General features: G+C 38.4%; 2 protein-coding genes across 5 annotated transcripts in view; one reads left to right on the top strand and one right to left on the bottom strand.

Annotated features, from left to right (window-relative positions):
- The first annotated feature begins 329 nt into the window (after positions 1 to 329).
- LOC135694761 (uncharacterized) lies at positions 330 to 14,179 on the top strand. 4 transcript variants are annotated; one of them, XM_065213630.2, is made up of 6 exons: positions 330 to 469; positions 652 to 720; positions 5,142 to 5,365; positions 6,680 to 6,853; positions 7,943 to 8,061; positions 9,660 to 9,785. In XM_065213630.2, the coding sequence occupies exons 1-5, from the start codon at positions 345 to 347 to the stop codon at positions 8,044 to 8,046; spliced, it is 696 nt and encodes a 231-aa protein (XP_065069702.2). In that variant the 5' UTR covers positions 330 to 344; the 3' UTR covers positions 8,047 to 8,061; positions 9,660 to 9,785. The 4 variants fall into 4 exon arrangements, with proteins under 4 accessions (XP_065069702.2, XP_065069701.2, XP_065069698.2 ...); XM_065213629.2 differs by lacking the exon at positions 7,943 to 8,061 and having other exon boundaries at positions 5,250 to 5,365; positions 9,660 to 14,179; XM_065213626.2 differs by lacking the exon at positions 7,943 to 8,061 and having other exon boundaries at positions 9,660 to 14,174.
- Positions 14,180 to 14,734: 555 nt separating this feature from the next.
- LOC135694755 (tyrosine-protein kinase transmembrane receptor Ror) overlaps positions 14,735 to 18,827 on the bottom strand; it is a 47,981-nt gene continuing 43,888 nt past the window's right edge. The window contains exons 12-13 of the mRNA XM_065213617.2: positions 18,142 to 18,320; positions 14,735 to 17,706 (exon numbers count right to left, since the gene is read on the bottom strand). Coding sequence (XP_065069689.1) covers positions 16,270 to 17,706; positions 18,142 to 18,320 — 1,616 coding nt within the window. The 3' untranslated portion in view covers positions 14,735 to 16,269. The remainder of the gene's footprint in view (positions 17,707 to 18,141; positions 18,321 to 18,827) is intronic.

Below are 18,827 nucleotides of genomic sequence, written 5' to 3'. Positions count from 1 at the left end.
GAAATGTATTTTAAGCTTATCTAAAGGGCGTGGTCGCAAAAATTGTCAGCTCGCTACGCTTGCAAGAAAGCCTCTATTCAGAGTTATGCCAAGGGCCTCCGACAATCTCTCGCCGACCCTTCCCAATGTTGGTCTTTTAGTCGAATAAAGCTATTAACTCGAGCCCCTCCCCCACTTTGAATTTCTTGGCACCGCCCCTGGACTGCCAATATTGTCAGGAAAAAGACAATAGTGTTAGTTTCGGAGGGGGGCCATTTTGATGCTGGCCCCCCTAGGCGTAAAGGGCCCGGCCGCAACTGTTGTGCAGTCTCGTCAGTAAATGGCCCGAAATATCAATACACTATATGAACAAAAGACTGAAAAAAACAATAAAGGGGATTAACCGCAGTTTGACAGAAAGCGTCCGTCTCCGTCCCAACGTTCGCCTTGCATCGGGAACTGTTGCTGATGGGATAGGCCCGGGAAAACGGTACGTTTTAATCAATAATATATTGTCAATGATTCTTTTGGCTATCAATAATCTTTCGTCAAATTGAGAGTACTGAAATTCATATCGATTTCCGGGGCTTGTCATTTAGATTCAGTCGGGAGAGAACGAGAAAAGTAACTGCCGATTGAGGCTTTTTGTTTACACTATGCATCTTTTTGCAGAAAATATAAAAAGTTGCCGATATCCTGCAAAGGACATTGTAGGGATATCTGCTGGTTTCCATGTGCGAGGTTGGTTTGTTTTTATGACAGTTTTCTTTTAATCGTCACTCACAAAAGAATGTAGTTCCGGGCAGAAGCGGACTGACCCACCGGGACACCGGGAAATTTCCCGGTGCGCCCTCTGCCCCAAGTGATTTTTTCAAAAACTTGAAAAGTTTCAAAAGGCAAGTAATCTTCGCACAGAACTAAAATTGATTACAATCAATCAATTGACCTCCTATCCAAAGTACGTTTGCCTAAAATGTTTAGCTTCACCTTAGCTTCATGTTTAGCTTCACCTTCAAATGTTTAGCTGTAAAAATAATCTTTGCATTCCAAAAGCCAGGACAACTTCTTATGGTATAGAAACTGTGAGATATTTAGGTCAAAAACTGTGGCAAACACTACCTCACAGTATAAGAGAGTCCCAATCATTGGCAACATTTAAAAAAGAATTAAGAGCACACCCTATAGAATGCGACTGTAGATTGTGTAAAAAATTTATTGCTGGGTTAGGTTATATTTAGAACATTATACCTTAAACCTTTTTAATATTGTATCATATATTTTTATTTCATACTAACTCTTTATAGATAGTTGGCCTTAATTAGCTTCTTTATAGCTATCAGCCGTTCATTTAGTACGCCAACTTTAAACAAATTATTTATTATTATTATTATTATTATTATTATAAGTTGAGCCATGTTAAGGTCAATTGCAAAGTTTCCCAACCTTTGCTATTGTTAATTAACAATAAAAAGACAAAATGTTGATCAGCAAATTCTGCAAGATTTTCTGAGAATCTTGTAAAAAACATATTTTGTCATGAAAATGACTTTGAAAAAATGAAACATTTTAAACATACAGCTTTGTTGTCTGAAACTCCTCAGAGTATAAAATGTCAAAAAATGGTCCAAAAAAAGATGGAAAATTCGATCCACAAATGGGTATTTATTCTTCATCTTGTTCGTTCAGCTTCACCTTAATTCTGACATTCTATACTCTGAAGAGGTTCAGAAGTTTGTAGTGTAGTTAAATTGTTTGCTTTTTTCAAAGCAATTTTCAGATTTGGTAGCGCCAAAAAATTGTTCATATATTGTTTTATTGACAGCAGTAAATGTGGTAGCAGTCAGAAAGCCTACTTTCACTACAAACCTGATTAGCTTGTATTTTTTTAGAGCAAGTATGCCATACATTAATTCGATATCTGTTGAGGGGGTAGTAAGGGATTTCACTAGCTAACTAGCAGACTGTTTGCCAACTGACTAATGACTAAAAATTTTGTGAAACCAGTGACTTATGATTAACCATATTATTTTTTTGGCTTATGACTAATGCAAATTATTCCTAGTGCCTGATATCCAAAAACCGAGGGCTCACACTTTGGAAAAATTAACTGAGCACTACCTTATGCTCCTTCCAATCACCATGGTTGTAACTGGATAAAATTATCGATGTGCTGGGTATGGAAAAAATATTGGGTATGGGGACGTTCATATATTACGTAATCAAAGATGGGGAGGGGAGGGGGGACTTACACAAATGTTATGGCTATTACGTTCATGATCTTTGTGGAAGTTTGTTAAAATAGTTGTTTAGGGAGAAGCGGATTTTTCAAATATTGCCGATTTTTGATTGCGTAGTATGTGCACATTCCTTGTGTTGTCTCTCTTGAATAATAGTCCTTTTTCTTTGGGCCATGAACTATCCCTTGATAGTGAAAACTGCTCTAGGTATGATAGAGCATAATACTTTCTGAACAAGACTTCTGTGGCAAGCTATTTCATTTCTATTCTATTTTATTCAACTAACAACTCATAGACATCTTGCTTTTTGTACGTTAAAACCAGGAGTTTCGTACAAAAAAGAAATTATGACTAGCTGGAAAAAAAATCTTGCACGATTTTTAAAAAATTTTAAGCAGAATTTGTTGAGGATTGATGTCCTCGTGTAAGAAACTTCTTCAAATTTAAAGAATTTCTTGAGAAAATTCGCTATCCTTTTCACCATGTCTACGCACAGTTTCTCATACGGAAGGAGCCTATCAATGTACGAAATCATCAATTTGCACAAAACGGATGGCAGCAAAATCTCTTAGAATTAATTTGTCCAAGATATTTTATCAGATATCTTTCGGACAAGTCTACAGTTTTAGGCACAGGTTCAATACCTAATCATAATTCCGCACGCTGATGTCTATCTTTTGCAAATGATTTGTAACTGATATAAGGAAAATATAAGGAAAATCTGTCCTTGGCTGTAAGGGTCTGAATAAGCACCCAGGAAGAAATTCAAAGCTTGATATTTATCCTATAAAGAAATAAAGAAGATTATGACAAAATTCACGCAGAAGGATTATGCGAGCCAGTGATTTCTTTACTTTTGATTTGAAAAGCTTTCCACCTGCCCTTTCTACAAGGGACGTCTCCCATTGCCCAAGTCTTACTTATGGAAGTGTCAATCAAGCTCAAAGTAAAGAAAGCGATTGAAATTCAAGAAAGATCACAGAGCACCTGCCTAAAGGAAGTATCAGAGCACAGTATCTTGATGTAAAAAGAGATTTAGTAGTTTTTTGTCAAATAGGTCTCTTCTTTTGTCAAAAATATTCGAATAAATTCATACAAACAAAGCACAATTTTGCTCGTTCGCAAAACACACCCGGGGGGGGGGGGTACTCCCATTATGGCCTGACAGAGGGGTCCGGTCAGGCTCAAAGAGGGCCAACGCTAAAATTTTTGAAAAAAATACCCTCAAATGGTAATACTTTTTGACAAACGGTAGCATAAAAACCGAAATTATTTCCTTGGTAACATCCATTTCTTTGTGCTCCCCTGGTCCCTTTTTGACAAATTTCTTCATAACTGATTGTTGTTGTTTCGGGAAAGATAAATCTTGTTCATTATCTATCAAAAATCGCAAGCTAAACTGAGCAGTTGAGTTATTATCGAAAATGGGCAATTTGGTAGCCATTTGGTAAGACCCTCAAACGGACTGGATCCCCTGTCAGACCTTAATGGGAGTATTCATGGTCCCTTGCACGTACTTTTGTTTACAAGGAGCTGCATCAAATTCAGTCCATTGATCTATAACCAAACGCCCAGTAATTCAAAGCAAACCCATAGTTTTTCAGATACTTTCCAGAGTTTTGGAGTGCTCTCAAAGACACAAAGCAAAAACACAAATCCGGTTGATTCTCCCAACTGAATCTTAGTTGTATCAACATGTATATTTACTAAAAAATATGCGCAGTAAGATCATTTAATAGGTAATAAGTTATAAGTGAAATTATTCAAAATTGCTTATTGAAAAAAGTTAAACAAACCTTGAATGACTTGTATTAGAGGCCATAAAGATATTTTCAACATTCTTGAAAAGTTACAATCTGTGATCAACGACATTAGTATGTCCTTCAAGACATGCGCAGTAGCTTGTGATGGGCAACTTGTTTTTTGCCAAAAGCAATAACAGGCAAAGTGGAGTTTCACCATAGTTTTACTAAATGTAGTAACGTAGCGACGGGGGCAAGGGGGGGCAATCGCCCCCCAATGCTCAGAACGTTGGTCTCTGAGAAAAGTGCAAATCTGCAATACATAGAGTTAACAATAGGCTCTGGCTCTGTGGCGTTTTATGATAGACAATTGGACGTATGAATATGCCTTTTGTATAGTCAAACCAATTGAAAATTTAAATGGCAATCGAAACCCGGTGGGACAGGGCGCCTTTTAACAAAATAGAGCAACCGTGCTACGTTAAAATGCTATCAACAATTCTTATTAAATTAACTTTGAAAAATTGATGGTAAATAAATGTGAAGAAGTCAATGTCGCAAAAACAATAAGAAGCAATCCAATGTAATGCAAAAAATAAGTAGCAGTTGAACGACCAGAATATTGAAACTGAAGTACAAGTCAACTAACTTTACTCGCGTCTTTAAAAAACAGTTTTTTAACATAGAAATTTCTCGCCTGACAAGATTCAGAAAATAAAACTTGAGAGGAATTGTGATGCAAATTTTGTTGTTGTGACGTTTGATTAACCAAACTTTGACATGTGCAAATGGCATAGCTCATTATAAGCCATCTAAAAAGAGCCGTTTCCCAGCATTCTAAAGGGTATGGTCTTAAAAGTTTTCCCGGGTGAAGACCACGGACCCCCTGCTATTTTTCTTACTGGTTTGCCCCCCAATCTTCCCACTCTGGCTACGCCACAAACTAAGTGAAAAAAGGTTCACCACTTTTTGCAAATACAATTTTGAAAATAAAAAAATTTGTACGATGTGAGATTTTATGTGAGTTAAGTCCTCTGAATTTTTAAATGTGTCCATGTTTTGATTATCGTTTTGGGTTCAGAATCACACAAATTGCAGGCAACTAGAAGGTTTATTAAAGAGCAAAGTTAAATATATAAAGGATTTTTTAGTTTGATGTGACTCGTATTTGTCTTCATTACAGTACAATTGCCAAGAAGGACAGTCACCCACACAGGGCACCAAATAACATGGATCCCAAACGTTTTGCAGGAATAGGGAAACCAAACGTTAAATTTGATTCGTCTTCCAGTGAAAGTGACAAAGGAATACGTTTCGAATCTACTGATTCTGGGGAAGACTCCAACAGAGATGTGGGAATACCCACCAAGGTACGGCAAGGAGAAACCGATGAAGAAATATCCAGAGGTAAGTTATAATCAATTGAATATTAGATTAGACCAAGATATTTAAGGGCACATTGAGGGGACGGATAACGGTGGGGTTAGTTCGTATCATTTCCTTAAAGTCAAGCGATCTAAACACGGATCATCCGTTTACATAACTGATCATGCGGTTAGGGTGTGTTGAAAACTTTTTCGGAAACTGTTTTAACCAAGTGTTTTATTGTTTGGTTCAGAGACAATCTATTAACAATTTTCATTTTAGGGCGTTCCTTTTTTCAAGAGCATTTGGTGTGGTCAACCCGGTAGCCCACTAGGGTGTCATTTGCTCTATTCACTTTTCTATTCATATTTAAAATAATATTTATAACTTCATCCTTACTTCTACTTGGGTATTGCTGTCTATTTTTACGTTCTCCTCGTCATCTACCTCAATGGACCTATATGTGGCCCTCATCCTTTACCCTAATAGACAACCTTTTAAGAGCACACCGTATTTTTAGGATCACACACACACAAGGGAGCTGGAAGAACCTAGGTGGTGGAGGGTAGCTAATCACGATTTTGGACGGGGAGGTGCCATTTGGTTAAAAAAATTTTGACCCATAATTCCGCATATGTCTGAAAAAATGTGACACATATTTTCTCAAAAATGATAAAAGCTATACTCATAATTCCGCAAAGCGAGTAACATTTGTTAAGCACATTATTTATGTCCTTTGCTCCAAAATCTCATTCATATATTTTATACTCTCATTTCTAACTAGACATTCATTTTGTTGACGCTAAATCCCCCTCCTAATAATCTTACAATATTTTCCAAAAATGGTATCCATAATTTTGCATGTTTCTTCAAATGGTACCCATAGTTCCACATATATAATACATCAATAACTGATTCCGATGATTCCTCGCATTTCAGAAAAATGGTAACTCTAAATAACGGCAACTCCCGCTACCTTCAAACTTGTTAATGTACCCCCATCAACACCCGCCCTCCCCCCAGGGGGAGACATCCGTGAAGATGAGTGTCACTTGTAAAATGATTCGTCACCTTTCAATATTGATTCGTCACTTTTTAGCATTGCATTTGATATGATAAAACTTTAAATTGCATAATTCATATTCAAGAACAATTGTTGCTGCTATGATTAGTTTTTCGTACATCGTTAAAGGCTTTTGCCGTAATCACGTACATGGTCACACCCATAATGAAATCCCTTTTTCAGTAGATTGACTGACTACACATCCAGCCCCTCCCCTAAAAACGTTTTTAGATACGCCCATGATGAAGTATAAAAGGGCTAACGCTTTGTTAGATTGTCATGCCTTTTTTCAGAAATATCAAGGATGAACACAAACTCGAATGAGAGCGCGTCATCTACAGATGACAATGGTCGACAACCTCGCATTTCAGAGTCGAGCTGTGGGAAACGGAAAAATAGAATTCCATTGTCACCATTACCACTAAAGAGAAATCGTCGAGGACCGATTGAAAATGACAACACCGAAGGTTTGAAGTTTCTCACTCAATTTTTTAAACAAGATAATTTTCTAGAGCTTTTAGCAAGGTGACTTAAATACCCTTAACCAGGGGTGCAATGAGTAAGGCAGGGGGCTGTGCTATAAGAAATGCCTTGCAGCCACAACTATTTTCATATCCTATCTACTTGCCTTGTTTAAAAATCTAAAACTATCCACCGAATCAGTGGCGGATCTAGACAAAATTTTTTGTGGGTTCCTACATGGGTGTGGTCCTATATTTTTCTAGCAACGCCCTTTACTTTCGTCCAAAATTGGGTGACGCAATTTTCACTTTTTTTAAGATTCACAAGTGTAAAGTTTAATTTAGACAAGATAATATCTTTCATTATCATGATTACAAGGCAGGTAAGAAAAATCAGTCTGTAAACCAAGCCAGGAATTGTCACTATGAATTCTACAAGAATGATTTCAATTTCTTGCCAAACAGAGGACCTTAATAAATTCCTCTAGCTGGTTACAGCAGGACTTAAGCTTACTTTTGTAGTGAAGTTGTCTGATTTGAGTGAAGTTCATGATATCAATGTTACCAAAAATAAACAAGACAAATTTACAAATAGTCACCAAGATTGTCAAAAATGGATAACGATGGACGAAGACTCTTACCATATATAGCAAACAAACCCAATTATTGAAAAGATCAAATTATGACATATGAAATCATCTTGCCCCTTTCTCTAAAGTTTTTCATTTTGTCTTGATAAAGTTCTCACTCTATAGTTAAATATATTATGTATGGGGCTTCAAGAGTTCTATAAACTTTGCACGTCAAAGAGAAAATGTCTTCGACATTCCTGAGCTTCCTGCCAAGAATTCTCTCCTTCTTATTGCGTCATAAAGTAAATCGTCGATAAAAGTAAACCTCGTGTACGTCACTTATCAACTATCTGAAATGGACTTTTCGCTTGATCCATGAGCAAAAAAGCGGCTATCTGTCTTCTCCCGGTTAGCTAGGCCAGTCGAGAAAAATGAGCAAATAGTTTGCGAGGCGTGTTTGAAAAGCTTTGTTGAAAACTCGTAGCACTCTTCCATACGATCCTTAAATTTCATTGATCTCCAGGTGCTGGTCTCTTCCCCTCGTCATCGTGCAGTCAAAGCCTTCACTCGCAGCTTCACGTCGCCATTATGAAAACAGGACGCATGCATGGTCAGCGGTTTAAATAAGTTCCAATCAATGAGGTATAAGAATAGCTTTTATTATACCTCATTGGTTCCAATGAGTTCAGGAGATGGGTTCCAAGAGGGTTCTTTTGTCTGTGCCAAAAACAATATAAGACAATCGATTGCCATGGCTACGACAGGGTTCCTTTCTTAAAAAATACGATATGGTACAAAGAGTTGCCTTGGCTACGAAAGGGCTCCTTTCTTTCACAATACCATACTTAGAGAGCAGCAAAGGTTGTGGTACTAGAGGCCATTTGACGTTGGGACTCGTTGCCATTTATTCGAAAGTAAAGGAAAAACTGATGTTATGTGTCTTAGGAAAATTTGACAGGGTTCCAGAACCCTTGGAACCCGGTCTGAATCCGCCACTGCACCGAATCTAAAACGTTAACAGAAACTGTTCATTCATGGAAAATCAACAGCAATTTAAAGGGATAATTTACATTGGCAAGTAAAAAATTTGCCCAACCAACCAAACATTCACTGGCTGGTTAAGAGGGGCTAGGCCCCCCCCCAAAAGTCTCTCTTGATGTTAACAAGGGGGCAGACTTTTTCCTAAGGTATGAAGATGGTAGGTGAGGGAAGCGAGCCGAGAGCCGAGGGGTTTAGGGGTACTCCCCCAGAACTTTTGGCACCACACCTTACAGTTTAACTGAAAAACATCATATAATATTTCGTTGCACTTAATTTTGGAAGCTATCCGAAATTTTGAAGATATCTGAATCAGCATTTTACGCTGCTTCTACTCTTTTTTTGTTAAAAGTGACAACGATGAAGGATATAGAATTATGTTGATCAATCAGAGAAAATTTTCGCTACTTGCACATCTTGTTTTATGCGCCAAGGGCCAAGGGTGAAGTTTTTTTCCCTTATTATGACTTAGACCTGTTGATTGTTGCTACCTCTTTGAACGAGGCCCAATTTGTTGATTTGTCAATTTGTGAGCCAATTCGTAATTAATCTAGTTGGTATTACATATGATCAGTGGTGTAGATAGAGAGAGGAAGGGGTCAGACGGGGCGAAAAGCCCCCCCCTGTAAAGGTAAGCTGCTTCTATGTCGGAAAAATTTCTGATCATGTCCGAAATTAAACATGGTTGCTTATATTCTATCTAAGTGTTACATTTTTAAAGAAAGATTTCAAAACTGAAAATAGAAAATTTTTCCGTTGTTCTGAGTAAGATTGGCAATCTCTTTCAAATAAGGTAGCCTTACTTTGCGATCCTTTTTAATAAGGTACAGTACTTGATAATGCCTTTTTAGAGAAGAAGCAAGACAAATCTGCAAGTAGTATGATTTATGAAACTTGACTTAAGTAATAAGAGTTTACTTTCTGTTTTATTTTCGTTCAAATGTAGTTGTGATTAGCTTCATTGGAAATTATGCTTATTTGTTCAGATCTAAATTTTTCGCCTCGTTTCGTGTTTTTCTTCCAACCCCACTGCGCATGATGTTCGTTTATGACGTTATTATGAGACCTCTGTTGGTCATTCATCTAATCTCTAGGATTCAATCCACATCTGCCTGAACAGTTCACTTAGGAGGACAAAAGGTAGAAATATATTGTAGCAACAGTTACTTCATGTTACTATCACTTTGCAATTGTCTTTACAGGGGTGCTTTGCCATCCGCAAAGTCAAGACGAAGAAAACTACCAGTCAGAGGAAACTCCATTGAAGCAAAATCCCGACAAAAGAAAGGCAGAACCAATCCCGGTCAATTTAAACAAAGTGTTTTTTCATGAGACAGATATTAAAGCAAAACGCCCGTCGTCGGTCCTCGACGATTCTGAAAGTCTCAGTCCACCTTCATCCCAAAGTGACTTTATGCCGTTATCTCAAAGCGACGGGGATGTCTTCTCCCAAGACGATTTTTAAGAAAAATCTTTCGCACTGAACTGCACCTATTGTTGTAGATTGATACACTGCAGAATGATGCTAAGCAGACCTGCGCCTCCAAAGGCTATTTTTTAACCCCCGAATGGCTATTATAGTCGTATCTCGGGCTTTTGAACATAAATTATATCAACTCCTGCTACAGGAAGGAAACTGTCAGTCTGTATGCATCTAAAAAGCACTGAATACTGTGATTTATTTACTAATAGCCCTCAAATTGATTTTTCTGTTTCTTTTCCGCTATGTCGTTGTTTGCTGATTTTATTTCTATCCGTGTTTCTTCAACAACAACAACGCTACCCGATATAATCCATACGCTTGGGTCGATCCCGTAGAAACTTTATGTGCCCGAATTCACTCCAAATCAGAAAAAAGGTGGGTATCCTGTCGCTGTGTACGAAGAATACTGGTACTGTTTAGATGATGTTGTAGACAGTTATGAATACGTTGAAAAGGTAAATATCTTGCCTGTCACTGATAAGTCCTTTTAGAGCAATGGTCTATCAAAATAACAAGGGGGATCTTGCACATGTTGTTGCTAATAACAGCAGTTGTCGGGAGACGAAACTATCAGTCCTTTGTTTCGAAACAATACTGTCTTGAACCAATCAGTGTTGCGGGGTCATAGCACATGCGCATTAATAGCAGTATTCACACAGCTGTTCTGTCTGCGACCACACAATTTTTGAAATTTTTGCCAGGGCTTCAAGTGATAATGCGCATGTGCAATGAGCTCAAAATGGGGACTAGTGCATGTCTGGAAGACGGGCAGGATTCATCTCCCGAACAAGCAGGAAAGTAAAAAATTGGCTTATCTTCGGCATTAACAGGGGGCTCAGCCCCCGAGTTCCCTAGCTCTACACCCCTAGTCTAGAGTCAATAGAAAGAAGGCCTCACATGAAGCTAAACAACTGTTGCCAGTTATAGATGATCTCTGCCTGCTTTGTACATGTCATGGATCTTCGGCATTAACAGGGGGCTCAGCCCCCGAGTCCCCTAGCTCTACACCCCTAGTCTAGAATCAATAGAAAGAAGGCCTCACATAAAACTAAACAACTGTTGCCAGTTATAGATGATCTCTGCCTGCTTTGTACATGTCATGGCACTCGGGCAAAACCTCAAAGCAGCGACTGGCTAGAGCCCCCAGCCCCAACAGTTGTCCTGGGCAGCCCCTCCCCAATATGAATTTAGTTCCGACAGCACCGAGACATCAGCTTTATTATGAACTGGATGGTGAAATGGTTTGGGTGCTCAACGTGCTGATAGCTAAGATTAAGATGACATAAAAGTATGTTGAGAACGCTGAATAACTCACCTTGATTTTAATAAATTTTAATCATTGACTTAGATGTAATTCGTAGTAATCGTTGACTTTACAAACTTTATTATCCGAGTATCGACTAGGCCCAAAAAACCCCGAACTCGCATTTAGCCTCGTTTTGAGAATCGAGAATTTGGTAGAAAATTGTGGAGCTTTCGGTATCGTGGTGCAATTTGACAAAAAGGAACAAACGTATAAAGCATGACTAAGTTCTCGAATATTCTTGATCAGTAAGAAAAATGTATGAATACGGATGGTTAATGCTTGGAAGAAGTAGAGTAAAAGGAGGTAGATATTTGTGACAAAGATACTAAACGATGATCGTAGCAAATGTTAGTTTATTTGGTGTCACTGAGAATTGGAGATTGAAAGAGCACAGAAATAATTCTAAGGGAAACATAAGTTCCCCACATGTATGTTAAAAAGCACAATGGGGCCCCTAAGCCACCCTCAGCTTTCGCAGTACCTTGCACCAGTAATTGCGTCAATTTTTGGGAAATCACTTTGAGATACATCCCCCTTCATAAAAACTTGTCACTTTTGGTAGACAGAACATCTGCAAATATAATGAATTTTTTGCAGCCTAAAATTTTTGCGGCTCTGGTATCGAGGGTACCAAAGCGCATGTCTAATTGTATAATTGGCTTTATCGTGTGCTAACTAATCGGTCAATTTTATCGTGTATAACAACGAAAATGTTCTTTAACTGCCGAATAATTAATTTCGCCACCAGACATTATTTTTCAATGATAAATGTTAGCAAATGTTTATTGCTATACTTTGCAGTAGTACAAACGTATCATTAATTGTATCAATGAAATGCTTTATAATACTATATAATCTCTATTTTTTTATTCTATTAATAACTCTAGATTTGGAAAAATAAAGTTGTTCTGATAATTGGTCAGGCATTGAATTGGATTGAGCTTCAATAACGACATCTCACCGTTTCGATGGTGGAGCCATGGATCAGCCACGTGTTTATCATTGTATTTATTCAATGTATGCAAGCTTTAAAGTTTCTAGGCTTCTCAAATAAGGTCATATGAGAATGCATTCAAAATGTTACATTTTACGTTCATATAAAGGGAATAATTGTTTCTCGAAACTTTGAACCTTGTCATATCTTTGTAACAGGCAAGCCAGGGGAAGGTTCATTTCTTCGTATAGGAAATTTCTATACTAAGGGGAGTTAGTATATAAATTAAAATATAATCCTGTTTAGGTCTTGCATGATGGAGGATAAGCACCACGTGGATTCGAAATTACTAGATAGTACCACTGTACCCCTATTCCCGAAGTTTTAAAATACGAAATACTTGCAATTTATAACTTTCAAACACTGACAATTTACAGCAATACCAACTAAGGTTCGTAGCTGACTCACCTCCAACAAGAAAATAAGTGATTTCGTCCTTGTCTTATTGTCGAGTCTCAAGGTATGGGTGTATCTTCGGCTCAAACTCAAACCTTTGACTGAACTTGAATTGCAAACCGAATCCTTCACTAACTGCCTGAATATCTCACTGCATGAAGTGCCCACATACAATATCTGTCTTGCCTAGGACTGACCGTGACAAAGTTCGTAAATGCCTCTCTGGTACCAAATTCAAATATCTGGAAGTGAAATATAAGATCCCACGGGAGTGACGTATTTCTTTGTCTCTTCCCTCTGGGGCATGTAAGCAAAGTTCCAGATTGAAGGCCAAGTGGGAATAAGCTCAAACTTTCCCTTGCCCAACTGAAAGAAAGAGCAATTTCTTCTTTTGAAAACAAGTGATTAGTTGTTATGAGGCAGATGTGAACAAGAAAGCTTATGCACCTCTCTTTAGAAAAAATAAATTATGTTTATGAGGCTCGAAATCGGTGAAAATTGAGAGTGATACAAAGTATGGATGCTCTGATGCATAACGATAAGAAATGGAATATGGATGCAAATGTGAGTCTTAGATCTTGTATTGAGGGACTAGTCTTTCTTTCTCGGAAAGATTCATGGAAATTAGAATAAAGATGCAGGAAGTGGGTCAAAGGCAATGTAAACCGAGTAAAATTTGACATTTTAGATAAAGGGAGGGCAAATTAACCTCATAAATTTTCATGATCAGTGCAAATCTTAGCAATATTTATTTACCACTGACACACTGGGTTGTAAAGGGTCAACAAACACGAAACCGGGCAAAATTTTGGCTAGGTCCAAGCCTGCAGGCTGTAATTTCATCGACTGCTTCACTTTTGTATATCCAAAAATTTTGAACAAACAAGACAAACATGGTTATAAAGAAACAAGTTCTAAGTATACTTATCATCGTTAAGCTGCATTGTGCTAAAATTTTTCATTTCCGAAAATACTAAAATGATGAAGAAATCGATAGAAACCGGCACTCCTTCTGGAAATGTTTTCCATGCCCCTAGGTATCACCATGAAAAGTTTGGTGCTGTGTTCCAGTCTGTCACTATTTTCACCTTAAGCGACTGGACTACAAGGGGCAGTTACCGGAGAGCAAAAGGGCGTTGTCACAATAGACCTCTAACCGTAAACACCATAAGCACAGGCATGTGATTAAAGTAGTGGTTATAATGTACTCGTTTATAACGTACTTTCGGTTATAACGTCCTTTCGGATATAACGTACTGGTGTACTTGGTCCCGCAAAAAGGTCCGTTCTTAACATTAAGAAAGTACACCGCTTACAATGTACTCATTTATAACGTACTTTCGGTTATAGCGTACTTCTTCTTTGGTGTTGCATCATTTATTCATTATTGTATAAAGATGCCTTCCGTCATAGGAATAAACTCAACGATTTTTTTAATTTTGGATTTGTCTAATGCAGACGAAACATTGAAGATCTTGAGCAATATTGACGGAGCAGTCAACGAAATTTTGACGAAAAACGATATTCAGAGACGCTTTACACAAGTACTTTATTAGCGGATTATACTGTATGCGATTCACACGTATCAGACAGGGGTAAAGTGCTATAAACAAAATAATCTGAGGGTTTTCTCATAACAATCGATGGCGAAAAGTCATAGCAATTTCTTTTTCGTATTTAAAATAAAGATAGGCCCAAAAGCACCCGAGCTTTAAACTGCTGCCGGTACTCCAAACTCGTACATCTAATACGCCTCAACTGCACAACGGGCGGAAAGGAGCCATGCTACCTTAAAACCTGAAGAACATCTGGGTTCTTTAAGTCGTAATTATAGGTTTCTAAGGTATTATCATTTGAATTGAAGCTCAGGTTCACTTCTTTATTCAAAAGACTAAATCAAATATATTTTTATCTTCCCCGAACCATTTAATAGAGCTTTTATTAACTCTATGTTAAAAACAAATGTTTAAAATATTTGAAGGATTAGGAGGTCGAGGTAAGAAAATTAGTGAGGATATACCCAACCCTGTCCATGCATCAGGACGAATCTTTTTATAATGTCCGGAAAAGAAAACCTGGACAAGAAAGATTTCAAAAGTGATAATCCAGTTACTCTTTCAAATTCTAAATTTTTCTATCTAGCAAACCAGAGGTATAAAATTCGTTATACATATACTCAACATCGATGGGAAACGTTAAGAAAATTATAAACTAAAATCACATTCACAATAAGAACTAAGCACTCGAAATTATTCTGTATTTACATATTTTTATGAACAAGTAATAGTTAGGATAGAGGGGATTGTAAAGGGGGGGGGGGGGGGGCTGTAAGTAAAGGAAATTTGTTGGGCATGCGTAGATTGATTCATATACGACAGCATGACAAGAACTTATCTGAATTTCTTGAAGCATCAGAGAAAACATTGCTTTATGGTATTTTAGAACCACAGCCAATATATAACATTCATTTTAGGGATTTTGTGAGGGATTTTACACAAATTTTTAGATACAAAATTGTTGCAAAGTTTTATGACCATTGGAAAAGAACTTTTCTTTACCGTTGATCTATATAAAACACGAATGCTGCCGTGAGAATAATGATTGAGAGTAGTATATTTGGTGAAGAAAAATTTTCAATAGCTAAAAAATTATAAATTTCCTGTAAGATTCAATTCCCTATTCGATACAGCCGACTTTGACTTAATTATACTAAAACATAAAAACATTAATTTTATATACTTAGTGGGAGAAATCAACGCACAGGATAGCGTACAGTAAGCTAGGTGGAACCTTGGATCCAACGAGTTTAAAGCAAAGGGTGGCATGAAAATGACATGAAAATGGCATGAAAATGGCTTAAAGTAACTTGAGATGACTGCATTTAGGCCTTGAGCACAAAATGGGTCGATACAGTACCGCTATGTTCTGCACTCCTTCGAATCTGGCAAGGTGGCGATTCTCACGAATATACTTGGCCTCGTTTACCAATTATAACAAGTCGTCTTGGTACCGGAGCTAACTGGGAACGGAGGGACGGAGATTCTGTTTAATCGACTTTTCATGCTGATGTCAAGTAAGCCCTGTCAGTTCTTCCTGACTGACACACAGAAAGTAAAACAACCACGAGAGGTACTTTGAATGCTAATAATCAATGGAGTTCCACTAATTCAAGCAATTACCCTTTGAAAGTTGGTGGGTCTTTTAAAAACTCTATGGTGATATTTATCTGAGGTTTCAAGGGAGAGCTCCATAATTGGCTTAGCCGACAGCAATTAAGATCTTTGACATATACTTTACGATATTATTCTAAGTTGGCGAATTCGCGGAGACCAAGATGTCAACAAACAAGATGACTTTCGGGGGTGAATATCACGCATTCTAAACTATAACTGGCTGATTAACTGCATTTTCTACGTTTTTCGAGCAGCTCTTAGTCATCCAAGGCTGCCATGCAGGAATATTCTACTAGTTCGGCTTCCATATATCTTTGGCAATTATATCAACTATATGCCAAGCATCCTTGGCATCACCGTCAGCAGTCACAGTGATCCATGTGGCACTTTGAGGATGAAGTTAGGGATCAGCGCTTTGAGCGAGAATATCCTTTTTCATATCATAGAAAGACATGAATGGTTATGTGTAACCGTTGCTGGAACAGTAGCTTCGACCGGACGAACCATAGCTGTGACCGGAACTAGAATGGCTTGCTACAGATGATGCTCTACTATGAAGCGACTGCATCATGGAGGGAGGCTGGCTCACCATTGATCGAGGAAGGCTGTGGTAAATTGGACGAGCCATCTGACCAGGATGACTCATGTAAGATCCTGGGTGACTGGCAACTGAAGGTGGGTAGCTTTTCATTGCACCACCATGGCTAGCTACTGATCCAGGCTGACTTAATAAGGACTCCGGATTCAAAGTGCCTGGATGGCTTACCATTGATGGGCAATAACCCTCGATGTAAGATGCAGGAACACTGTGTATGTTATAACCTGGTGGAGGAATACTATGACCAGAAGGGGAATGGCTGCGAATTGAGCCATTGTGTGGAAGACTGTGCCCAGACGGTGAGTGGCTTCTGGGTGAAATGTGACCTGATCCGGAATGAGTGGAGTGGTGAGAAGGAGCATGTCCATTTTTTAACTGGTAAGGTAATTGAGTTGGAACAGGTCCATTCCGAATGTGACTGTTCATGTGAGATATATTAGCTGGTTCATTTAGTGCTTTTATGTGATCGAGTAACTTCTGAAATCCGGGCCTCTTTGCAGGATCTTCAGTCCAACATTCTTTCATCACTGTATAAACAGACATTGAGCAGCCATCTGGACAAGGCAGGTGCTGGCCGTTTTGAATACGGACAATCACTTCCTGGTTGCTATAACCAAAATGTGGCTGAAGCCCGTAAGAGAAGACTTCCCACAGGACTACACCAAATGACCAAACATCACTTGCAGAGGAATAGCTGCTCAAAAGCAGACTTTCCGGACTCATCCATCTTATTGGAATGGGCAATCGTGCAGAAACCCTGTAATAATCACCAGCATACAAATCACGGAGTCCGCTAAAATCGCATATCTTTATCACCCCATTGTCCGCAACAAGACAATTTCGAGCAGCAAGATCTTTGTGGACAAATGACTGGGATGACAAATAAACCATTCCCCTGCAAATTTGGTTGCAAATATCAACAAGATCGACATAGTCTAGTGGTTCACAGTCATCGCTGGCGTGAGCACCACTAAAGTTTGGAGAGTGCAAAAGCAGATGCTCGTGCAAATCCCCGAATTCCGTGTATTCATAAGTCAGGCAAAAAGGTTCTTCTTTCATAATAACCCCAATCAAAGACGCAACATTCTCCTGCCTGAAATTGATGCGGGTCTCCGCCTCGCGAATGAAGTCCTCTGTTTGTTTGTTAGTTGCTTTTTCAATGAGAATTTTGACAGCAACAGACGCCGTGTATGTTTTTCCATCTCTGTTGCTAATCATTTCAGCACTGTAAACTCTTCCAAAATTGCCTTCACCCATTAACCGGAAGTCGCAAAGATCCTCTCGTTTTAGCTCTGGAATCTGAAAAAAGCGTTACATTTTAAACATAAAATTCAACTGAAGACAAACTGATTGCTCGCACATATAAGCAATGATAGATACGGTAATGATTATTGGATTTGAGACAAAGATTTTATTTAAGATTTCAATCGTAGCTCAAAGAAAATCTGTCTCTCAATAATGGTGTTTATCAGAAGTACATTATGTAAACCCAAAAATAGCTTTAATGTTCTCCATTTGCACAGTTTTCAGCTTGCCAGACCCAAGGAAACGGAAGGAGGGCACGTATACCTACTGGGAAACGGAAGGAGGCCACATATACTATGGCCCTAAATTATGTAAAAGGGGGTTTTCTTGATTTTCTTTGGGCTAGAAGAACATGGTTCAAATCAATGCAGGTAAACAAATATGAAAATTCTGGGTTTTTATAAAAGGTGCAATACAAGAGCATATTACCTTTGGATTGACCCTTGGTTGTACAGGGGTTATTGGAACAGACGTAGGGCTGCGATATAGGTTTTGCTTGTGTCGTCTCCAGGCAATGATGATGATGGCAAGAGACAAAGCCAGCGCAAATATCAGGCAGGGAATGATCGTCCAAAGGATGCTGACTACTTCAACGCTCTTTGGAAGGGCTGCAACAAATCATTAGTTAAAACAGTGAGCAGATGGAGCAGATGGAACAGTGAGCAGGTAGTAACATAGGTGGCCTATCATCGAGATTTGGCTAATGTTCAAAATTCTTACAAGACAGCTTTCATGATCCTGGATATCGGAGTTAAATTGAAGAGATACAATGTGACATCATTAAGAGAAATAAAAAACAAGGTTAAAGGCATTCGACACAGATAAAAGTGGCTTACAGCCACTTGACCTCCATGTGTTGACCAATTGAATTACGCCCAGAGAAAAACATGTGAACAATTTCCGCCTTTCTGCCAATTGGCGAGACATTATAGTGGTTTCACGTGAGTAGTTTCGAAATTCTTTCAAACGCGCGTGCTCTGATCGAGTTATTTTTGGATTCGCTGTACTTATGCATGTCAAATGCCTTTGAGTATCATGTAATAATTCTCTCTGTCTAAAATGCCTCAGTTTGAAATCGAGGACCAGCAGCCGTGAAGACATTCAGAAAATGGACT

Source organism: Rhopilema esculentum, chromosome 8, assembly GCF_057945365.1.
Source record: "Rhopilema esculentum isolate cy_ngs chromosome 8, ASM5794536v1, whole genome shotgun sequence".
NCBI lineage: Eukaryota > Metazoa > Cnidaria > Scyphozoa > Rhizostomeae > Rhizostomatidae > Rhopilema > Rhopilema esculentum.
This window is presented reverse-complemented; position numbering and strand designations above follow the sequence as displayed.